General features: G+C 36.4%; 2 protein-coding genes across 5 annotated transcripts in view; one reads left to right on the forward strand and one right to left on the reverse strand.

Annotated features, from left to right (window-relative positions):
• LOC128855527 (uncharacterized) overlaps positions 1-21,395 on the forward strand; it is a 66,780-nt gene that overhangs the window by 17,936 nt on the left and 27,449 nt on the right. Inside the window, exon 1 of one of the 3 annotated variants that reach the window (XM_054090495.1) lies at positions 3,500-3,692. The exons of 1 other annotated variant lie outside the window; for it this stretch is intronic. In XM_054090495.1, the coding sequence (XP_053946470.1) occupies positions 3,660-3,692 (33 nt within the window). In that variant the 5' untranslated portion in view covers positions 3,500-3,659. One more of the 3 variants, XM_054090496.1, reaches the window with a different exon arrangement.
• Positions 11,368-21,395, reverse strand: part of LOC128855521 (tubby-related protein 4) — a 56,650-nt gene continuing 46,622 nt past the window's right edge. For both annotated transcript variants that reach the window (XM_054090486.1, XM_054090485.1), the window contains 2 exons: positions 12,834-13,025; positions 11,368-12,741 (listed from right to left, as the gene is read on the reverse strand). In XM_054090486.1, coding sequence (XP_053946461.1) covers positions 12,625-12,741; positions 12,834-13,025 — 309 coding nt within the window. In that variant the 3' untranslated portion in view covers positions 11,368-12,624. The remainder of the gene's footprint in view (positions 12,742-12,833; positions 13,026-21,395) is intronic.

Here is a 21,395-nt window from a genome sequence, read left to right on the forward strand (position 1 = left end):
AAGTTACGCTTATTATTGAACATTTCTGTGAGTAATTTCCGTGCTATACATTTCTTATATAAGCACATGTATATAGTTATGTAAAAGTATTGCACAAATGTATGTACTATAATTATTATTTTTAAATAAAATGGATCGGAATAAGAGCTTTAAAACCTAGTACTATAAACTTATATGTAAATACAACATTATTCAGATTATTCATATTGCAAACAACAGTACAAGTATAAGATTTAATTAATAAGATTTCGTGGAACTTAATGAATATACAAACAGCAAAATAATTCATAATAAGAGCATTTTTATAATGCAGATATCGGTTTATCATTGCACAAATATGTGTATTGAAGAAGCCTATGTGTGCATGTATAATTATTTCCATCTCACTTAATTCTAGCAAACTTAATACAATTTTTTTTTTTTAATTTTAATATTTTTTTAATTTTTTGTTTGTTTAATTTAATATTTAATTGAATATATAAAAGAAGGGTCTTTTTACACAACAATTACAAAAGAGATAATAATCTAAAAAAAAATGTTTAATTGCCTTAAGCAAACTAGCTTTTATGTTAATTGAAACAACTCGTCCACTTGTCAGTTTTCGTATTCAATCGCCGCTTTTATTTGTGATCAACTTCGATGTTAGTTATTCTTCCACAAATTGATAAAAGGCAGATAACGTTAATGTATAGAGAAGTCTCACGGGCTACGAATAGTGTGAATTGTCACATTGACGTTCTCTGTGAAAGGCTAACACCCGCAATCGTTCGCTTGCGCATTTGCTACAATCGCTGAGTTCAGTTAGAGGTACTCACACCAAATTCGTTACCTTGGCGGTTTGTTAGTTGGCAGTTCGACAAATGTGTTTTGCTGTGAACGACCTTTTTGACTTATTTCTGGTACTTTCTGGCAATGCTTTGTTGCGCCCGCTGATTTACAGTAATTTCATTGAATACAAATATAATTTAAACTAAAAAAAAACTAAAAATGGCGAAATATTGTGAGAAAACACAAATTAGCAAGTTACTTTGGTTGAAGGTAAAGAAATGTATACATCTCAATTAATTGTATAAAATTCATCTATTCAATCCTCAGAATTACTAAGTTACTCAGTTTTTTCTACTACTTTTTGACATTTTTAACTTAAGTTTTGGTGAAACTGGCCATCAAATGCCTATTGTCAAACAGCTGATTGTTATTTTGTCAACTACCTATGGTGGCCATTAAATCAATGAATGCGGCTATACTAAGATCGAAGGTTACACTGTAATGCCGGGCAGCTCCCTAAATGATATTAGCGTAGTATTCAAGGTCAGCCTTATTTGGGTTCCGGGCACAGAGATATTGAGGGAAATTGTAAAGCCGATGAGCTAGCCAGGAAAGGTACTGCTCTTCAACTACTCAGCGATAAAAGTACGATTGGAATACCTTTGGCCACGAGTAAACTAATAATCAAAAACAACATTATCCAAGAGGCCAATAGGTGATGGATAGATGAAGATACATGAGTAACAGCTAGGCCACTATGGCCGCAAATAAACAAGAAAAGAACAAAGGAATTCCTTAACCTCTCAAGAGATGATAACTCGAAGGTCGTGTCTTGTATAACCGGTCATTGGCTATTTGGCAGGCATTCCTCGATACTAGGAGTTTTCTCCCAGGAATATTGCAGAGGTTGGAGAGATGACGAAGAGGAAGAAATAGTTGAGCACTTCATTTGTAACTGTCCAGCCCTAGCAAAAATTAGAGCAGGTTGTCTAGGTAAATACTTTTTCAATTCTCTTACAGAGCTGTCTGGCGTGGGGATGGGATCAACTCCACGCTTCATAAGAGCCAAATTTCTAATAGCGCTCGCCCCTCGGCAGGCAATGGCAGTGTATTTCTGCCATGAAAAAGCTCTTCATAAAAATATCTGCCGTTCGTAGTCGGCTTGAAACTGTAGGTCCCTCCAGAAGGAGCTCGGTGAAACACCCTCGTAGCCATCTGAATAACCACTGATTGGACGAGTGTGTGAATATGAGTGAAATAATCGCACAGCATTCGGCTGCCGAATCCCCAAATAACGTGACAGCTAAAGTTCCCCTCACAATCTTCTTTTTCACCATAGTTAAAAAGAAAATCTGGTAATCTATCAGCCTTGACCCTTGTCAACTACCGATTAAAGCACGGTAATGTCCTGGACGGCCGCCGTAGCCGAATTGGTTGGTGCGTGACTACCATTCGGAATTAAGAGAGAGAACGTAGGTTCGAATCTCGGTGAAACACCGAAATTAATAAAAACATTTTTCTAATAGCGGTCGCCCCTATGCAGGCAGCCATGAAAAAGCTCCTCATAAAAATATCTGCCGTTCGGAGTCGGTTTGAAACTGTAGGTCCCTCCATTTGTGGGACAACATCAAGACGCACACCACAAATAGGAGGAGGAGCTCGGCCAAACCCCTAACAGAAGTGTACGCGCCAATTATTTATTTTTTTTTAATAATAATGCTAGCCATAGTTTTAACTGTTCAATGCTACTTTTTTAATTAAAAGTATTAGGTGCGCAACTAAGTTCCCGCTGTTTGTCAATAGATGCCGCCAGTAGTGTGTGCTAGTCGATTCTAACATAACAAACGTCATAAACCAAGCTTAGACATAATAAAAAAAATAAATAAAATTAATATAGCAATATATGTATGTACATATATTAAGCATAAATTGTAATACTATAATTTTTATTAATTGCAATATAATCGTACTTATGTGAATACTACCTTAATTGTGCGCGAAGTAAAGTATATCCTATCTAATGTTTTTGGTTTTTGGTTGCAAAGCATGACTAAATACCTTTATATAGACCCCATGCCAAATAAGGGTTAGGCACTACACTGGGTACCATGCATTTTTTTGATTTGTTAATAAACTTAGACATTATTAGTAACTAAAAAACATTTCACTTTTCATGAAATGTGAGAAACAAATAAGAAAATCTGCGAGGCGAGTCTAAACTAAGTTTTCTACAACAACATTAAATATTATCATTATAAAATTCTAATTATTTATTTATTTAAATATTACAATTTTTATTAGGTGATTATAAACACGAGTTTTGTTAAAATTATAACCCGAAAATAATAGGGTCCAAAACAATTTTTTTCTTTTTTGGCATGGGGTGTACCACCGCATATAAGCGGAAATCTAAAAGAGCGTGTGCTTTTCATGCAATGAACAAAAACTGAAATCGCTTTCCTATACATTTCGATTGATCTATCTACACAAATCCCGCTCGAGTAACGCACTTCATCGAAATAATCACGATACGCATAAATTGACTGATACGAGTATTCTCTAATGCGTAAGCTTCATTCACCGTTATACATAAGTACATATACACGTGGATTTTTATATGCATCGGATATTGGATATTCTAAAACAATCGGTAACAAATTATAGACCTTACCTTTTCTATTATGCAAATGTACCTATGTATACATCGCATTATAATGAGACAATAGTCAGCTATCACCGAAATGGCTTGCTAAATTTTGTGCTGAAAGTTTCGGTTTGAAACATAAAACTCTCTGAAAAAGTGAAAAAGATTATGAAAAAATTGTGAAGACCTAAACCTTAACAACTGGGGAATCCCGAAAGCATTTCAGCCAATTGAAAAATATCTGGAGATGTGGGCGCTAAATGCATTAAGAGTAAAAAAAGTAAATGAGCCGAATTTCTATGTATATGTAAAGATTTGCTAAATTTTAACCAAATCGGCCCACTTTTAAAGTGAATTATTACTGATACATAAATATAAATGGATCACATGAGAAATAACCGGAGGAAACGAGCAATAGTAGCAAAACCGGGATGATGGTAAGGATGATAATGATGTGCAAATTACGCCTGATTCTTATATCTACTGCCAACAATTGAAGGGGCTGTTTGTGCATTAGTGCGGGTTAAATTATTTCTCTTCTTTGAAGCATAATTCTGAAGCATAACATTAAAATGGATTTCCAGCCTTCAACACATTTTTTTGGAAGAAAATATAGGTATGTGCCCATAATTATGAAAGTGGTTTAAGTCATAGGTACATTTCTTGTTTCGAGATATTTAATGAATTGCGTTTGAACGTTTAATTTATAATTTTCTTAGTTTTGATTAATGAAAATTTATTATCATTATGAAGTTTTGTATGAATTTCATACGAAAATGTTGTTTTTAATACGAAAATGTTTTTTCAAAATTAATTGAATTAGGGACATTCATAAATGTCGAATGTCGAGTCAACTCAGCGAGCGCTGGGCTAGTGCGCAAACGTGCAAGGTCGCGAGATCCTTCTGGCCACGGGTAGATCGGGGACGCTCAAGGGAACTCCTAAGGCTAACAAAGCCCCAGCTCTCAAATTTGGTGGGCATCCTTACCGGACATTGTCCGTTAGGTGTTCACGCCTTAAGACTTGGGATTGCCTCAAGTCCGTTCTGCAGAAACTGTCTGGAGGACGAGGTGGAATCATCTCAACACCTTCTTCTCAGCTGCCCTGCTCTCGTCTGGCAAAGACTTAGAAATCTGGGCTCTCACTTTTTCGCTACGCCTGCGGATATAGCCGGTGTAGATATCATAAATTTGGTGAAGTTCATTAATAGCTTGTTACGGCTAACTACGAACGCAAATCAGCCCTCGTCGGCGCCGTCGTAAAAATGTATGGTCATCATCGTATCTAATCCCAAGGCTCCTTATTCCTTCCCATCTCCTTCCTCCTCTCCCATGTATGGCACCACAACGGACGAATTTCCTAACATTTGTCCAAGTGAGCCCTTTAGCTAGGGCAGCCATTTAACCTACCCTAACCATATAATGCAATAAAGAACTATGAGTTTTCTTTGAAACAAAAATTTTAATGAAATAATTCACGAATACGAACAGATTCACCCGCTGTATTTTTTACTCTTTTTGTTATTGATTCTTCTAGTGACTTCGTCGAAATAAAATCCGGCTGTGACATTTGTTTTACCTAAAATGGGTTTTTCCTTCTACACTTTTCAATTCATTTATCAATTCATAATAATGCTCGGGATTGTATAAGTAAGTTGCTGTTTTTTTATTTTCATTTCTATCAAACCGTGATAGTCATTCGGTACAAAGTAATATCCCGATATTAAAAACTTGTGGTCTACCGTTTCAATGTTATTATTTGACTGAGCAATTGTCATCGATGTTAATGCTACTTTAATGTTACGATTTTGACCTGAACACGCATCATAAGCTATTACGTGTTTTTGAGTTGTTACAATATCTTCCAGATGTGTTAAAATGCATGATACTACTTCCTGTACCACCTCTTGAGGCTGTAGTTTCATCTCATACATACATCTTGTCATTATGGAAATTAACCCCAAGTTATATACGTTCATATTTCGCTATAATAGGCTAACGAAACAGACAATTTAGGGTACAAAAGTAATTTTTGTAAATCAAACGAGAATCCACAGTAATCGCTGGAATTTTCTTTGGCTTTTTTCTGGTACTCTGCAAGACAGTATTTTGTAAATGCACATGACGTTCTTTAAGAAAGGTCACACGCTATTTTCAATGTAATTTTATATGTAATTTCTTAAAATTTTTGACATAGACCACTTTCATAATTAACACTAAATAAATTTCGTATAACGTTGAAATGAAATCCACTATCCTAAGGTTCGTTTTTGACGATATCGTGAAAATTTAATTAAATTCATTTAGTTTAAGATGATGTGGATGTGAAAAAAGTGATAAACTAATTTTTGGAAATTTTGACTTATACCACTTTTATAATTATGGGTACATGTGTCTGGTTTTTTTTTTATTTTTTTTTCCAATTCATCAGAAAAAGAATATTATAGTTGTGGTGAATTATAGTGTATGAATTTCTTTATGTAACCTTTCTTCTTGTTTCTTTATGTAATTTGTATTAACAATTACTGTTATGTTTTTTAATATATTTTACTAATAATTCAAAATAAAATAATTGAAATGTATGGAAAATGGGTTTCCTTCCTTCCAAAGAAGTCAAATAGAGAAAACTTTTTAATTTAACGCTTTCTAGCAGAGATTTTTGAGCAAACTACACATCGAAAATTAAATTTTTTGTGCCCAAAAACCACATACATAAATTCATTTTCTTTCAAAAAAATTCATTGGAAATTAATAGCTAAAATTAAAAATAAGGTGGCTCGAAATTCATTCAGCTATGCTTCCAAGAACTTTTTGTCTTCAGTCTTCAGCCTTCAGTCTCCGAAACAAAGTTGTTTATATTTTTAAAGAATAAACTATCCCGCCTTAATCTCTATATATATAAAAATGAAATGATGTTCGTTTGTACGCATTTTTTTGGGCCGATACGAGGTCAATTTTATTCGTTCTTTTTTCATATTATAGGGATCCACTAGGGGAAGGTTTTTAGCAAAAAAAAATTTCTTTTAAATATTTTCTTCATATAAAAAAAGAAAAAATCAAAATATTGTACAAAACAAAACTTGCTCGATTCTTAGATTAAAGTAAGTTTCGAATCGACATTCATTTTATGTGTACAACTTTTTTTGAATTTTTCGTATTGTATACAGAAATTTCAAATGATTCGAATGAACATTTTTTTTTTTTTTATTTCTTCCATAAAATATTACACCTGTCGTTAGACAATAAGTAATTTGATTTACAAAAAGATGGAATGAGAGTGATATTGAAGGGCCAATGCCCCCAAGCTCATTTAGAAGAAATATATACATATTATTTAAAAACAAGTGGTTAACAAACAATGACATATACGATTAGTTGACAATTGATTACAAGGATTTTGCAAGATCTGTTGGTGTTTGACGGTTAAGCCGACTTTGGATAGATTTTTCTTTATTTGGTAGTCTTCTCATCATAGGATTTGTATGCGTTAATAGTCTATTTATGTGTCTTCTGCTAGCGCTTTGTATTGTTTCATCAATAGTATCGATGTCAAGGTCGCGATGAATATCTGCGTTAGGTATGTACCAAGGTGCATTAGTTAAGGTCCTAAGTATTTATGAAAATAATGTTTCAATTCAATTGAGCAATGCTTTCTTTGACCAATTCTATATGGAAATAAATGCGTTTGCAAACGACGTTTTCGGCTATGAACAAATGTTGGAATCGAATGAAAAAGGAAAGAAACGCGAAATGATAAAAAAAATTCTTGGAAATTTTAAAATGAATGGTGCTTCATTGGAAAAATTCAAAGGGAATAAGAACATACACAAGATAAAGTTAGAATTCGAATTTTTAGATTTATTTTGTTTATTTCTCATTTTTTCAGAAGTACACCACACAACAACTCATTCCAACTCTGATTTTGAAATCCTGTTGGAATTGGTGATCGATAATTTTGTCACTATAATGGTCAATGGAAATTTGCGTGTATCAGACCCTACATATTATTTACCATATCAACTTTTTATGGAACATATGGACCAAATGAACACAAAAAAATAATTTAGTTTTGTTTTGATTTTTTGCAACATTTTGGTTTTCAGTTAATACAATAAAAACAATACTGTTTTTTCGTGAACACAAAATTCTAAATTTATTACGTTGTTTGTTTAGAATTTTTTTAGAAAAAAAGTAAATTTTTTGGTTTTGAGGAAATTTGTTTATTGTTGCTATTTGTGAAAGCGTAGATATTTGTAAGTATTTGACTATAATCCTAAAAGTTAATGGAATACCACTATGACACATAGAAAACATTTTTTCAAAGGGGTGTTTTTCGAAAATTATAAAAAAAATTGTTTTCAAAAATTTTGAAGAAATAAAGTAAAATAAAAAAATTTCGAAAGCATGAAATTTTTTCAAAACCAAATTTTCCTCAAAAAGATAAAAGAAATTTCTTCGAAGAGGTGTTTTTCTAAAATTACAAAAAAAAAAAATTCCAAAAATTTTAAACAAATAAAATAAAATAAAATAAAACTTTTTCAAGGGTATGAAATTTTTTCAAAACAAAATTTTCTGAAAACCAAACAAAATTAAAAAAAAAAATGGTGTTTTCAAAGCATTTCATATTCCACTATTAATAGAGAATACATTTTTTCGAGGGGGTATTTTTCAAAGCGGGAAAAAATCTTTTTTAACAAATCAATTTAAACTTTTACAAAAGTATGAAATTTTTTCAAGAACAAAATTTTCTCAAAAACGTTAAATTAAAAAAAAAATAGTTTTTTCAAAATATTTAATTTTCAGCAATTAACTAAAGAAATTTGTTAGAGCGAAGTGTTTTTCAAAACTTCAAAAAACACTTTTTAACCAAAAAAAATAAACCTTTTTTCAAAAACAACAGGAATGATAACATTGCCTAACAATTTCTGCACTTTTGCACAGTCTAAAGAGGCATTGATACAGAGTGTATTTCCAAACATAGTTCAACATTACAAAAACCATGATTGACTCAGCGAAAGAGCAATTTTAGCTGGAAAAAATAAGGACGTCAATGATATAAATTCAGCTATTTTAGATCAAATACCTGGTGACATAGTTGCGTATAAGTCAATGGACACTATTACTGATCAAGATGAGGTCGTAAATTATCCAACTGAATTCTTAAACTCACTCGATTTGCCAGGCTTACCACCTCATAATTTACGATTAAAAATTGGAGCACCGATTATTATGCTGCGCAATAGTAATGTGCCCCGACTTTGCAACGGTACCAGACTCGCTGTGAAGAAGCTAATGGGTAACGTTATCGAAGCAACAATTTTGAAAGGGAAGTACAAAGGAGAAGACATTTTGATACCCTGAATTCCACTGATTCCGGCGGATTTACCATTCGATTTCAAACGTTTGCAGTTCCCTATTCGCCTTGCCTTCGCTATGAGAATTAATAAGGCGCAAGGACAGTCTCTACAAATGTGCGGTATTAATTTAGAATACCCAATTTTTTCTCATGGACAATTGTATGCAGCTTGCTCACGAGTTGGCAAATCATCGTCATTATTCACGCGAAAGATGAAAAAACCAAAAACGTTGTCTACCAAAAAGTGTTACAATAAAGTTCGAATGAAATTGTATCAAAGAATTTGCTTTGTTTCGTATTAATTTTATTCTCTTTCAGCAAATCATTGAATTTATCGTCTAGCGAAGCGGGCGAGGGTACGCTAGTCTTATATATAAAATAAAGTCAACTTTTTGTGTGTGTTCGCTAACCGGCCGTGTCTTTGCACCGAATTAAACCAAACTTACACACATTGTTAAGTAGGTATTGAAGATGGTTTACGTATAGTTTGGATGCCTATTGGTGGATAGGGCTCGAGATATAGGTCAAAACGTGGACCCGGGTAACTTTCGGATGTGTATGTACAATATGGGTATCAGATGGAAGCTGTTGGTGAATGCTTTAGTTCAGAGTATTTTTCATGCCGCTCCGTGACTGGGGTCTCGAGATATAGGTCAAAACGTGGACCCGGGTAACCTTTGGTTGTGTATGTACAATATGGGCATCAAATGAAGGCTGTCGATAAGTGCTTTAATACGGGGTAATTTTCATACCTATTGATGACTAGGGTCTCGAAATATATGCTAAAACGTGGACCCGCCGTGTCTTTGCGCCGAATTAAACCAAACTTACACACATTGTTAACACTTGATGATCATGAAAAAAGAAGATTATTTTTTAATTTCAAATCAACGCAAATGAATAACTAAGAAACAATCGTCAAAAAGAAAAAAGAAATTTATTATTTTTTCAATTAACAATCGCTCACGTGCTTATATTTTTCTTATACATTTAGGAATTTTCACGTGGTAAATTGGAATTAATTAATGTAAGTTTTCATCAAATTTTGTGGATTTATTTTTTCGGTTCATATGCGATAAACTACGTTTCACCATGAGTGAATCAAATAAAAAAACAAAAAATATAATCCACAAAATTTCAGAATATCATAATTACAATAATGTTTATTACAGTACAAATGCCAAGACAATCGCGTATTCATATTAGTCGCTCGACAAATAATAATAGGCGCATGAGAAATGCTCGGAATAACGCGACATCAGAAGAACGTCAAGAAGAAAATGAAAGCAAATCGGCAACGAATGGCACGGTCCAGATCAAATCGACCAAGAGACATCAATTTGAACAAAGCTGCTATGTAACGGAACTAGACTTGTAGTCAAACGATTGATGAATAATGTTATCGAAGCAACTATTTTAATTGGCAAATTCAAGAATGAAGACGTTCTAATACCGAGAATTCCAATGATTCCACCTGAATTGCAATTTGAATTCAAGCGTTTGCAACTGCCCATTCGTTTAGCATTTGCAATAACTATCAATAAATCACAAGGGCAAACTTTAGAAATATGCGGGATGAATTTAGAAGAACCAGTATTCACCCATGGTCAACTATACGTTGGCTGTTCACGTGTTGGGAAGCCAACAGCATTATATATTTACTCAAAAACAAATAGAAAAACAAAAAATATTGTTTATGCCAAAGCGCTTGAATAAAGAATAAAGAAATAAATAATATGAAAACCATATATTTTCTGTTCTAAACCATATCTATTTTATTTTAGTGTGCCCAGCGAAGCGGGCGGGGTTTGCTAGTAGCTAGTTTTCAACCCAAAATAGGGAAAGGATCAACAAACTAGAACAACGTTGGACGAAGTGTATGAAAGGAAAGGAGACTATGTCGAAAAATAAAAAAAGTTTTCCTGAAACAATTAAGTAGTTTTTAATTTTGCACGGACTTTTCAAACGACCCTCCTTGCTCATTACCACTCATAGGTTGAGGCTGGGCATAAAGTAAAATCAAGATGGATATCTCCTATTGCTTTGAACTGTCTTTGGGAATCAGCTACATAGTTTTAGGTTACCCAATGTGGAACCCCGTGAAAATTCGTCTGGTAGTGTTGAAGAGCAGCGTGAATAGATAGAAAGAAAGCAAGTAGTTAGTTGCTTGATTCTATTAAAGTATGACTCTTAGTATGGCAACACCTTTTTTTGGTTAAAAAAATTTAATATACAAGTTTCATATTTTGTAGTTTTTTAATAAACAAAATAAATTGGGACGGGAAAATTAGAGCATAAACTCTTTTTTCGTATTGAGCAAACTCGTATGATTCTTGCACTCATAATTTTTTATTAATCTACTAGCAAACCCGGCCCGCTTCGCTGGGCACACTAAAATAGAATAGATATGGTTTAGAACAGAAAAGTTATGGTTTTCATATTATTTATTTCTTTATTCTTTATTCAAGCGCTTTGGCATAAACAATATTTTTTGTTTTTCTATTTGTTTTTGAGTAAGTATAAAATATAAATTGAAAATCAGGAAAAAAGAAGATTGTTTTTAAATTTCAAATCAACGCAAATGAATAACTAAGAACAATCATCTTTTTTCCTGATCGTCCATGAATTTTTCGTTTCAATGTATATGTTTTATTAAGCATTGGAGCTTTTTTAACCATTATCGATTTATGTTTTCAAAAAAACGAAACACGAACACGAAAACACGAACACATAATTTCATTTGAACATTCGGATTTCACATTAAATTCTCAAATTTAGAAAGAAATTATTCACTGTTCCAAAATCCACTCCAAAAAAATTCACAAAAAATGTTTACACTTTGCACTTACGTTTTTCCCTTATGGCATCCAAATCAGAAAGAAATATTGACACATTGTAACTCACACTGTCAATTTGACAGTTCAGTTTCGCCTCAAGCGTTAAAAAAGTAAACGACATTATGGCTGGTTCAAAAGAACGCTGTACCCGTTGCCAGTGTTCCGAATTACAACCAAACTTTACGAAACCCATTTTCAATACTTAACAATGTGTGTAAGTTTGGTTTAATTCGGTGCAAAGACACGGCGGGTCCACGTTTTGGCATATATTTCGAGACCCTAGTCATCAATAGGTATGAAAATTATCCCGTATTAAAGCACTTATCAACAGCTTTCATTTGATACCCATATTGTATACACAACCAAAGGTTACTCGGGTCCACGTTTTGACCTATATCTCGAGACCCCAGTCACGGAGCGGCATGAAAAATACTCTGTACTAAAGCATTCACCAACAGCTTCAATTTGATATCCATATTGTACAAACACATTCTAGGGTCCACGTTTTGGTCTCTATCTCGAGACCCTATCTACCAATAGGTATCGAAACTATACGGAAACCATCTTCAATACCTTAATATATGTATATACGAGTATATACCTGTACATACATTTTAGATGACACAGCAGTAACTTAGATCGTTTGACGGAAAATTTTGGTTGCATCACTTTCACCATATAATCCATACTCTATGCTCTCAAAAAATCATGAGTTTCGGTATTTGAAAAAATTTCTTAAGGGAAAGAAATTGAATTCAATTGAGGTCTGTAAAATGTTTAGCGAACTCAAAGCTTTGCGCTGATGCATTATTAGCTCTAGGAAATAATGCTTAGCCGTCGCTCAAATTTGTCACCGAACTTTTTAGACTATCATATTTATAGCAAAAAAATGTTTGAAGATACATACATACATATACATACTTAATAAAACTTGAGGCTTTTTTAGTATTTTAAGTAGAATACTTAGAACCACTGATTTTTCCAGGTTTCTGTATAAAATCAGACTAATAAATGGTTTACTTATTTGAACCGTTGTGTAACATTGGCCAGTGCAACAGCGAACGCTTGTAATGCTGAAAATGGATATTGGAAATCTAGTGTATATGCGTTGCCATCGATCCGTCCGAATTGCATAACCTACAAAAATTTCAATTTACATAAATTATAATGTATATATTTATAACGGTTAATACCGTAAATATTTTTGAATTTTTCATTTCAAGACTAACCTGTTTACCACGAAATTCAATTTGGAAATTCTTCGCCGATTCTTGTGTAACTCGTCCACCAAAGTCCAATTGATACACTTGGTTCAACTCATTCCACATCGGCGCCTTGTTGTGCATAACAAATTCTCGTCTCACTGGCGCTGGATTTGAATAGCTCGAAGAACCATTCGGTTCAATTTTTCCACGTTTTAGCTAATGAGAATATAATTCATTGTGTGATAATTTAAAATTTTTTTAAGACTGGTAATGAACTTATACTATTTTTAATCAATTACAGTTACCAGAACACTTGTGCAGTGGTTCAATAAAGAACTCGGACACCCAAGTGATATGGGTTTAAATAAAAAAATATATATAAAAATGCAAATCTAATGCGTTTATATGTTACATTTACTTTCGTTCTTCACGCGTATTTTTCAAAACTACAAAAAACATAAACAAACTTCGACTCGTTTGTACGTAGAAAATACAAACAAAAAAATTAGCAAAATAAGTAAGCAATAAAAGTAGAGTTCTTTTTTTCGTGTTCCCTACTCTCGGGAGCATAGGGCCTCGATAAGACTCAGTTTTGCTTTGGTTTCGTTAATTTGTTTTTGATTTCTAACAGAGTAGGTGATTAGCCTGCAACTACCAGTCCTAAGTAGTGGGAATCCTTGTCATGTCGGTCTCCTTGCCGCGGGGATAAGGCTTAAGTGGTGAGTTAACCCCATGCTATGGAGATTAACTTACCACGAACTAAGAGGGCAGCTCCATATAGGAATTGGGTATCCACTCATCCGCGGAACGGCGGAATTGGTAGCCACCCAAGTACTATGTGGAGAGTACCGTACCGAAAACCTGCACGAGGTAACCCACTTTCGGGAAATCCTCCCGTCGAGCAATCGACGGCTCGGGCATCGGATGTGCAGGCCCCAACCCCACATTCCCCTATGACCGGAACTGACACCCAGGGTTCCGGAGGCAGCGCACTACTAGTGGTGAAACATGGCACATTGGCTATGCCAATGGAGAGCCGAGTGAGTGTGAGCGATATACCGTCGTCGTGCAGAATCCAATAATCTGGGGCTAATAGTGGGCTGTGATGCAAATTCACAGAACATTGTGTGGGGAAGCAGCCAATGCAACCCCAGAGGTGTCAAGTTACTGGATTTTATCCTGTCATCCGATTTGGTCATTCAAAACACTGGTAGCAAACCAACTTTTGTGACCAGAAGGAGACAAGAGGTGATTGATTTAACACTTACCAATAGGTCAGTTGGAAATCAAATCAACCGATGGCGAGTTTTGGAAGAGGACTCTCTTTCTGATCATCGTTTTATCGAATTCCGACTGGGAATTGACACAATATCAATACCTTCCGGTAGGAATCCTCGAAATGTGGACTGGGACAGGTATGGTGAGCTTGTAACAGAGCGATTACCAAACCTGAAAAAACTCAAATCAGCAGAAATGATTGAAGATGCTACTAAGAAGTTAGAAGGTACTTTAATCAATTGCTTTGAGGAACAGTGCTCACTCAGGCAAAGCAGATTGGGGAAAGCGGTTCCTTGGTGGAACCCTGAACTATCGAAGCTTCGTGTACGGTCCAGGAAACTTCTTAATAAGGCCTTGAAGACCAAAACAGAAGACTGGGCTAATCATCGACTTACACAGAGAGAATATAAGAAAAAAGTACGGAAAGCCACACTTGAATCCTATAGAAATTTCTGCAGTAACGTCGAAGAAATTAGGGAAACAGCGAGACTTGATGGTTCATACACCATTTCCAAATCGGAAACGTTTAATGCTCTACTCGAAACCCATTTTCCGGGTAGTAGAACTCTCTCTGAAGTTGAGAGTGGCATGAACAATAACGGTAGCAACGGTGGAACCTCTAGGTACAGCTGGTATATTGGTAGTCGGATAGTGATAAGGGAATTGATAAGGTTTTCCTTATCTTCCTTTGAGAACTTTAAGTCCCCTGGACCTGACGGAATATATCCAGCAATGCTTAAAAAAGGAGGAGACAGGCTGATTGAGGCCCTGAAAAGGATCTTCACAGCCTGTCTTGCATTTGGTTATATACCATCCCAATGGCGACGCGTAAGAGTAGTATTTATTCCGAAACCAGGAAAAGGTGACTATTCCCTAGCAAAAAGTTTTAGACCAATCAGTTTGACATCGTTCATGATAAAAAGTCTGGAACGAGTGGTGGAGAAGCATATTCGAGTGGGGGTATTGCCGAGAAGTCCACTAAGTAGAAATCAATACGCTTACCAGAGTGGAAAATCATGTGAATCAGCCTTACATGATCTTGTTAGCAAGATTGAAGCTGGGCTGGAAGCTGACGAATACACAATGGGCGTGTTCGTGGACATTGAGGGGGCTTTTGATAATGCCACTTTCGGCTCGATATGTTCTTCTGCCGAACGACTCGGAGTTAATCAAGCCATTATAAAATGGGTATACTCCATGCTCTCTGAGAGGCTGTTAACCGTTGGTGGGAGCAGTGACGAGCAAATCACAGTCAGGGCCAAGCAAGGATGTCCCCAAGGGGGTGTTCTTTCTGCGCTGCTGTGGTGCTTCGTCGTAGACTCTCTATTAGTGGAGATGCAGGAACTCGGCTTTCGCGTCCAAGCATATGCGGACGACGTCTGTGCGCTAATATCGGATGAATCCTTTAGGAGGCTTTGCACGAAAGTGCAGAGGATTCTTGACAAAATCGATGACTGGTGCATGAGACAAGGTCTTTCCGTTAATCCGAACAAAACAACCATAGTCTTGTTTACGAGAAAACGGAAATTGGATGGACTCAGTCTTCCAACACTGAAAGGTGTGACACTTGGTCTTTCCAACGAAGTTAAATATCTAGGAGTAATCTTGGATAGGAAGCTGACTTGGGAGACACACGTTTCACTTGAAGATTTTTCAGCAATGCCGTAGAGCCTTTGGCAAAACCTGGGGTCTGAAACCTGCTGTGGTCCTATGGATATACACAGCACTTATCAGACCAATCATCACTTACGCTTCTGAGGTCTGGTGGCGACGGAGCATGGTTAAGTCCACAATCCGGGAACTATACAGGCTGCAAAGAAGTGTATGTTTAAGCATCACTGGTGCCTCTGGTGATGCCCTAAATGCTATGCTTGAGTTGCTCCCCCTGGATCTTAAGATACAACAGGAAGCAGTAAAAGCAATATGTAGACTCCATAAATATGGTTTCTGGCACGAAGATGGAACTTCGGGACACAGAAAAATCTTTAAGTTGTATCCACTGTTTTTGGCACCTAAAGATGACCTGATACCCACAGTTTCATTTGGAAGGAAATTTGATGTCAGATTGCGTGAGCAATGGAGCAATCCAGAATATATTCAGGGAGGTTTGACGGCTATTTTCTTTACCGATGGGTCCAAGAATGAAATAGGGTCTGGAGCCGGATGGTACTTAAACGATAGTAATAAGTATCACTATGCTATGGGGGAATGGCAATTGTTTTCCAAACAGAAGTTTTTGCCAACCTAAAAGTAGCCGAATGGATAAGCGAGAGGAGATGGAGCGGGAAACAGATTGGAGTCTTCAGTGACAGTCAGGCTGCATTGAAGGCCCTGGAGAACGCGAAGCAAACCTCAAAGATTGTTCAAGAATGTAAGAAGAAGCTTAATTCTGTCGCAAGACAAAACACGCTTGTACTTATATGGGTTCCGGGACACTCCGGTGTTCAAGGAAACGAAATTGCCGACGAATTGGCCAACCGTGGATCAGCGGTGCCCCCACAGGGGCTAGAGCCAATAATCGGAATCAGTCCCGCAGGAATCAAGAATTGGATCAGCGATTATGTAGGCAATCTACATAAAGAGCGATGGTCCGGTCTGCAGAACTGCAAAGTATTTTGTGACAAGTCCAAACAGAAAACTGTCAAACTTTCTACTAAAACTTAGAAGGAAAGATATTCGGTTGATGGTCGGCATACAGGACACAACCCATGGGGTCAGCATATGACCACCATTGGAATCATCGAGGACCCGGTATGCCTGTCATGCTTGGAGGAGGCGGATAGCACTGAGCACTTTCTCTGTGAGTGTCCTGCCTTTGCTAGAGCAAGGCTACGAGTATTGGGTTCCGATGTCATGAGAATGAGTAATATTCGTTCTCTAAAACTGGAGGATATTTACAGATTTGCCAAAAAATCAGGAAAATTCTCACAGGACTAAATATCTCTATTTCTGTCTCTATTCTTTTCTACCTCTTTCTCTGATACTTTTCTCCTTACCTCCTTGACTATCTACCCCCTTTCCAGAGCTTTAAATACAATGGGCTCTTTAGCCTGAGTTTTGTAGGAGCCACCAAATCTCCTGGTGCTCCTTGGCTCGACCTTTTCAAATTCAAAATTCAAGTAGTGGGAATGTCCACCTACCGTTGCCTAGGAACAACGTCTTCTTGCTGCTTGGAGCGCCATCTGTGTCTCACTTTTTTCTGGCAGAAGGATCGCACAGATGGTTCAGGACTTCGCTAAATTTTGTGTGTCTGCGCTATTACCGCAGTCGCCTGCTTCCTTTTGTTGGCGCCACTGAAGCAATGTGTAACTGTGTGGCTTGCTTTAGCAGCCACAATGCAAATAATGCGCTGACTATTGTGCGGGAGTGAGAATGGAAACGATAGGTTTGGGTTTGAAACGTGTGTTTTGAAGATGTTTTTTGGAATGGAATATTATTATAAAGAGGGAAAGTAGGTAAATTTGGAAAAGTGCAAGGACCGTGCTTTACGTGGGATTCGAACCCACAACCTCTGATATGGCAGGGTAGTGCTCTTACGCTAAACCACCGAGGCAGAGTTAGGCAAACAATGTTTAAGAAAAAACAATATAATTAATATAATATTTAGTCGGGAGGCCTTTATTTTTCTCACAGCATTCACTCTTCTTGGCACAATTTCTTGTATGTTAAGGATCTATTTTCACCACTCTTCTTTAATAGCATCTTCTAGATCTTTCTTGTTTCTAATAACAAGCTCTTTCTGTTGGTTTTCCAAATGAGCCGACAGATGTTTAATTACATTGATTACATTGGTATCATCAATGCAACTACAAATACTAAATTTCAGTCAAATCTATTTGTTAACCTTGGAGAAATCGTCGGATAAACAAGGCAAACATAAAAACTAATCACCTGTGGAGAAAATTGAGAGAAGGATCTCACAAAATTATGTGCGGGTGCTTTTTTGGCTGCATGAGAACTAGCGATATCGATAAATATGGTTTGACAGCTGAGAATGGCAGTTTGACAGCTGTGTTGACAATTTCTGTTCTGTAACATTTTGGCAAGTCATCATGAATCGTTTAACGCCAGAACAACGCTTGTGGCGAAGTTCATAGAGCGAAGTGTTAAAGAAGACGCCGAAATGTCGATACGTCGTCGTTCTCAAATTTATGGCCTTTGTCATTAGACTACGAGGAAAAGTTTACAAAAGGATCTTGGCTTATAATACGTTCACATATAAGTAGATGATCTACTTCTTCACGCTTCCGTAATTAAAAAGCGCGATTTCCCATACAAAATTTCCCTCCCAAAATCTGAGATTATAAAATAATCCTTGATAATAACGATACTTTTTGACATACAACCCTTTGTTTTCTCTATTATCCATAATTATTATTACGAATGTAAGGAGAAACATCAAAATAAAAACTAAATGAAATGGATGCCGGCAAAGAAAACAGGTCTGTAAACATAATTTTAATAAAATGTTTGGTAAATATTGTAAATTATGTATTCATTTTACAGCAAAAGCGTGTGTCCATAAACGTTTTGTCCTCTTATTACTTATTACAAAATGTTATATAGAATATCCCATGCGCATTGCTGCCATAATTTTTTGCAATCTCAGTAAACGTCGCATACGGATTTCCTCCAACTGTTTATTATTAGCAGCCAATTGCGCAATTGAATTAGCTTTCTCCTTGTATTTTCTTCATATCGTTAATAATAATTAAAGAAACCGAAAACACCGAAATATTCCACCAAAATAATTTCTATGAATAAAAACCCCTCAAAGCCGTATTGACAGCTGATTGTAAATTTTGCAGGTAATCTTCCATATGTGAACGGGTAGATTAATTTGGTGGATTTATAGATGATTCATGCATATGTAAACGTATTACTACGTGGCTATAAAATAAAGCTCGTGCAAGAATTGAAGCCAAATAACCATCCTTTGCGTCGCATTTTTGCTGATTGATATCATTTAGTCTTATTATTCAGATTTATAGAAAAAAAGCAAAAATTGGACTGATAGAATGGACCATGTCAAGCTCTTAAAAAACCCCTTAGTTCCCACGGAAATCGGTTCCATGTTACCGGAACGATTCGGATTTACTTATATCCGGCCAAGGACTGTCACTTCAGTAACATTCCCCGCACATGCTCCGATTATGTTAGGACTGAAAGCTGAAAGGGGAAAGCACAAAATCGCCCTACTTTCGTTGCTGGGATTTGTGGGGGTTTAGGTGGGATCCCAACCTGTACAGAGATGTACAGTTTTTTGTCGAATTCAATAGATATTGGTTATTGTGCTATGTTTGAGTTTTACTAAAATATAAACTGTTAAAAACCAAAACCGATTTTCCAAAACCATAAGCTTTAGCGCGTAATAATGTGAGGTGTGGGATGAAAATTAATACCACGTCTATAAAAATCACACCTCCAGTGGGACAAAGTTTGAAATCGATCGAAAAATTACGGAGTACGGGGGAAAATATAAAAATCACTAGTTTCGAAGTCATTCCAAGCGGTAACATTAGATAGAGGCATTACTATCTATTACTTTACTAATTTATATGTATGTATTATAAAGTGGAATGAAAAAGAAAGAATAAAAAACAAAGTTATAATTCGATCGAACAAAGCCAAAACCATTTGCTCGTTGTTGTTTCCTAACTCCGATCCCAAGATGAGACAATATTTTTGGTGGTAATAAGCCCATATCTGCAAAATTGATGCATAGGACAAATATTTTATTAAAAGGATATCCTTTTTTTCATTTTGATTACTTAAGTACGCTCTAATAACTCCTGTAGATTTAGAACATTCCTTTGTTTCGTATAAGGGCTTTTTGACACCAAACCCAAAGAGTACAATTTTTGATCCTTTAAAAATATTTCATTGTATATGCTAATCCTCGTAAGTAAATTATTTTTAGTGCATATTTTTCAATTTTCAGTGATGCACGGGCTTAGTTAGCTAAATGATAGTCCAGAGTATTGTTTACAAGCGTGCGGAAGCATTTTGTCGAGAGTTCACGCGAAAAAAGAAAATCAGTAATGGATTTCAAACGTAATAGTGTGATTGCATTATAATTGGCCGAAAAATCAAAACCAGCGATTGTTCGTGAGCTCGAGCACCTTAAAGTAAATAAAATTTTTGTTTATCGCACCATTACATCGATGCAATGATACTTGTAGCATCGCGACACGTCATGGAGGTGTTCATCAAAAGACTACAACGTCAAGTGAAATGGTTCAAAAAGTGAAGAAGCAACTTGAGCGAAATCCCCGACGAAGTTCCAATCAATTGGCAAAAGAACTGAAAATATCCGACCGTAGCATCCGCTGCATACTGAAAAATAATCTCAAATTCAAGCCTTACAAGATCCAAAAGGCACATGATCTCACACCAAAGCAGCAACAAGTCAGACTTGAGAGAGCGAGGGCGGTGTCTGACGAGAGAATTTTTCAAATTCGTAAGAAGATAGGGTTTATTTGACCCATCGTTCATACGAGAATTTGAGTCATCGATTGGTCACCAGGAGGTGACCTTGTTGCAGCCATAAGTAATGGTTTGGGCCGCTGTAACCGCAGATGGGCGCACTCCAATCGTTTTCATCGAGCCTGGCATCAAGGTAAGTATTGCCATTGAGTGAGTGAGTATTGCCATTTTTGGGTGCAAAATATAAACGGTAACCCTTGTAGGATGGTTCCATGTGTAGAAGTCCACGCAAATGGGGAAAGTTACTGATCACCATTCACTTGGGAATGGCCAGGACGATTCTTCTGCATATGGTTCAAGCATTAGCCCACGTATCCTCTGGGTAGCTTCCGAACATCCGTTCGGGAGTGAGCTAACGTGAGAAGGCGAAACATTCCAGGATAGCTGGTTGTGCGTTGGGTTTGGGACCCGCCACTTAAAAATCGCCCCCAATGAAAAGTTTAAAAAAGCCTCGGATGAGACCTCCCTATACTGATGACGACCCCTGCAAACGAACTAAGGATTATGATTTGAGGGCATGCACCTGGAATGTCCGGTCCCTTAATGGGGAGGGTGCCTCTGCCCGGTTGGTTGATGTCCTCGTGAGAGTAAAGGCTGACATCACTGCCATCCAAGAGATGCGATGGACGGTGCAAGGAAAGAAAACCATAGGACCTTGCGACGTCTACTACAGCTGCCATGTAAAGGAGCGCAAATTCGGTGTCGGATTTGTTATGGGAGAGAGACTTCGTCGCCAAGTACTGTCGTTCACTCCGGTGAACGAGCGTCTCGCAACAATCCGCATCAAAGCCCGTTTTTTCAACATATCGCTAATTTGCGCCC

Source organism: Anastrepha ludens, chromosome 2, assembly GCF_028408465.1.
Source record: "Anastrepha ludens isolate Willacy chromosome 2, idAnaLude1.1, whole genome shotgun sequence".
In the NCBI taxonomy this organism is placed as follows: domain Eukaryota; kingdom Metazoa; phylum Arthropoda; class Insecta; order Diptera; family Tephritidae; genus Anastrepha; species Anastrepha ludens.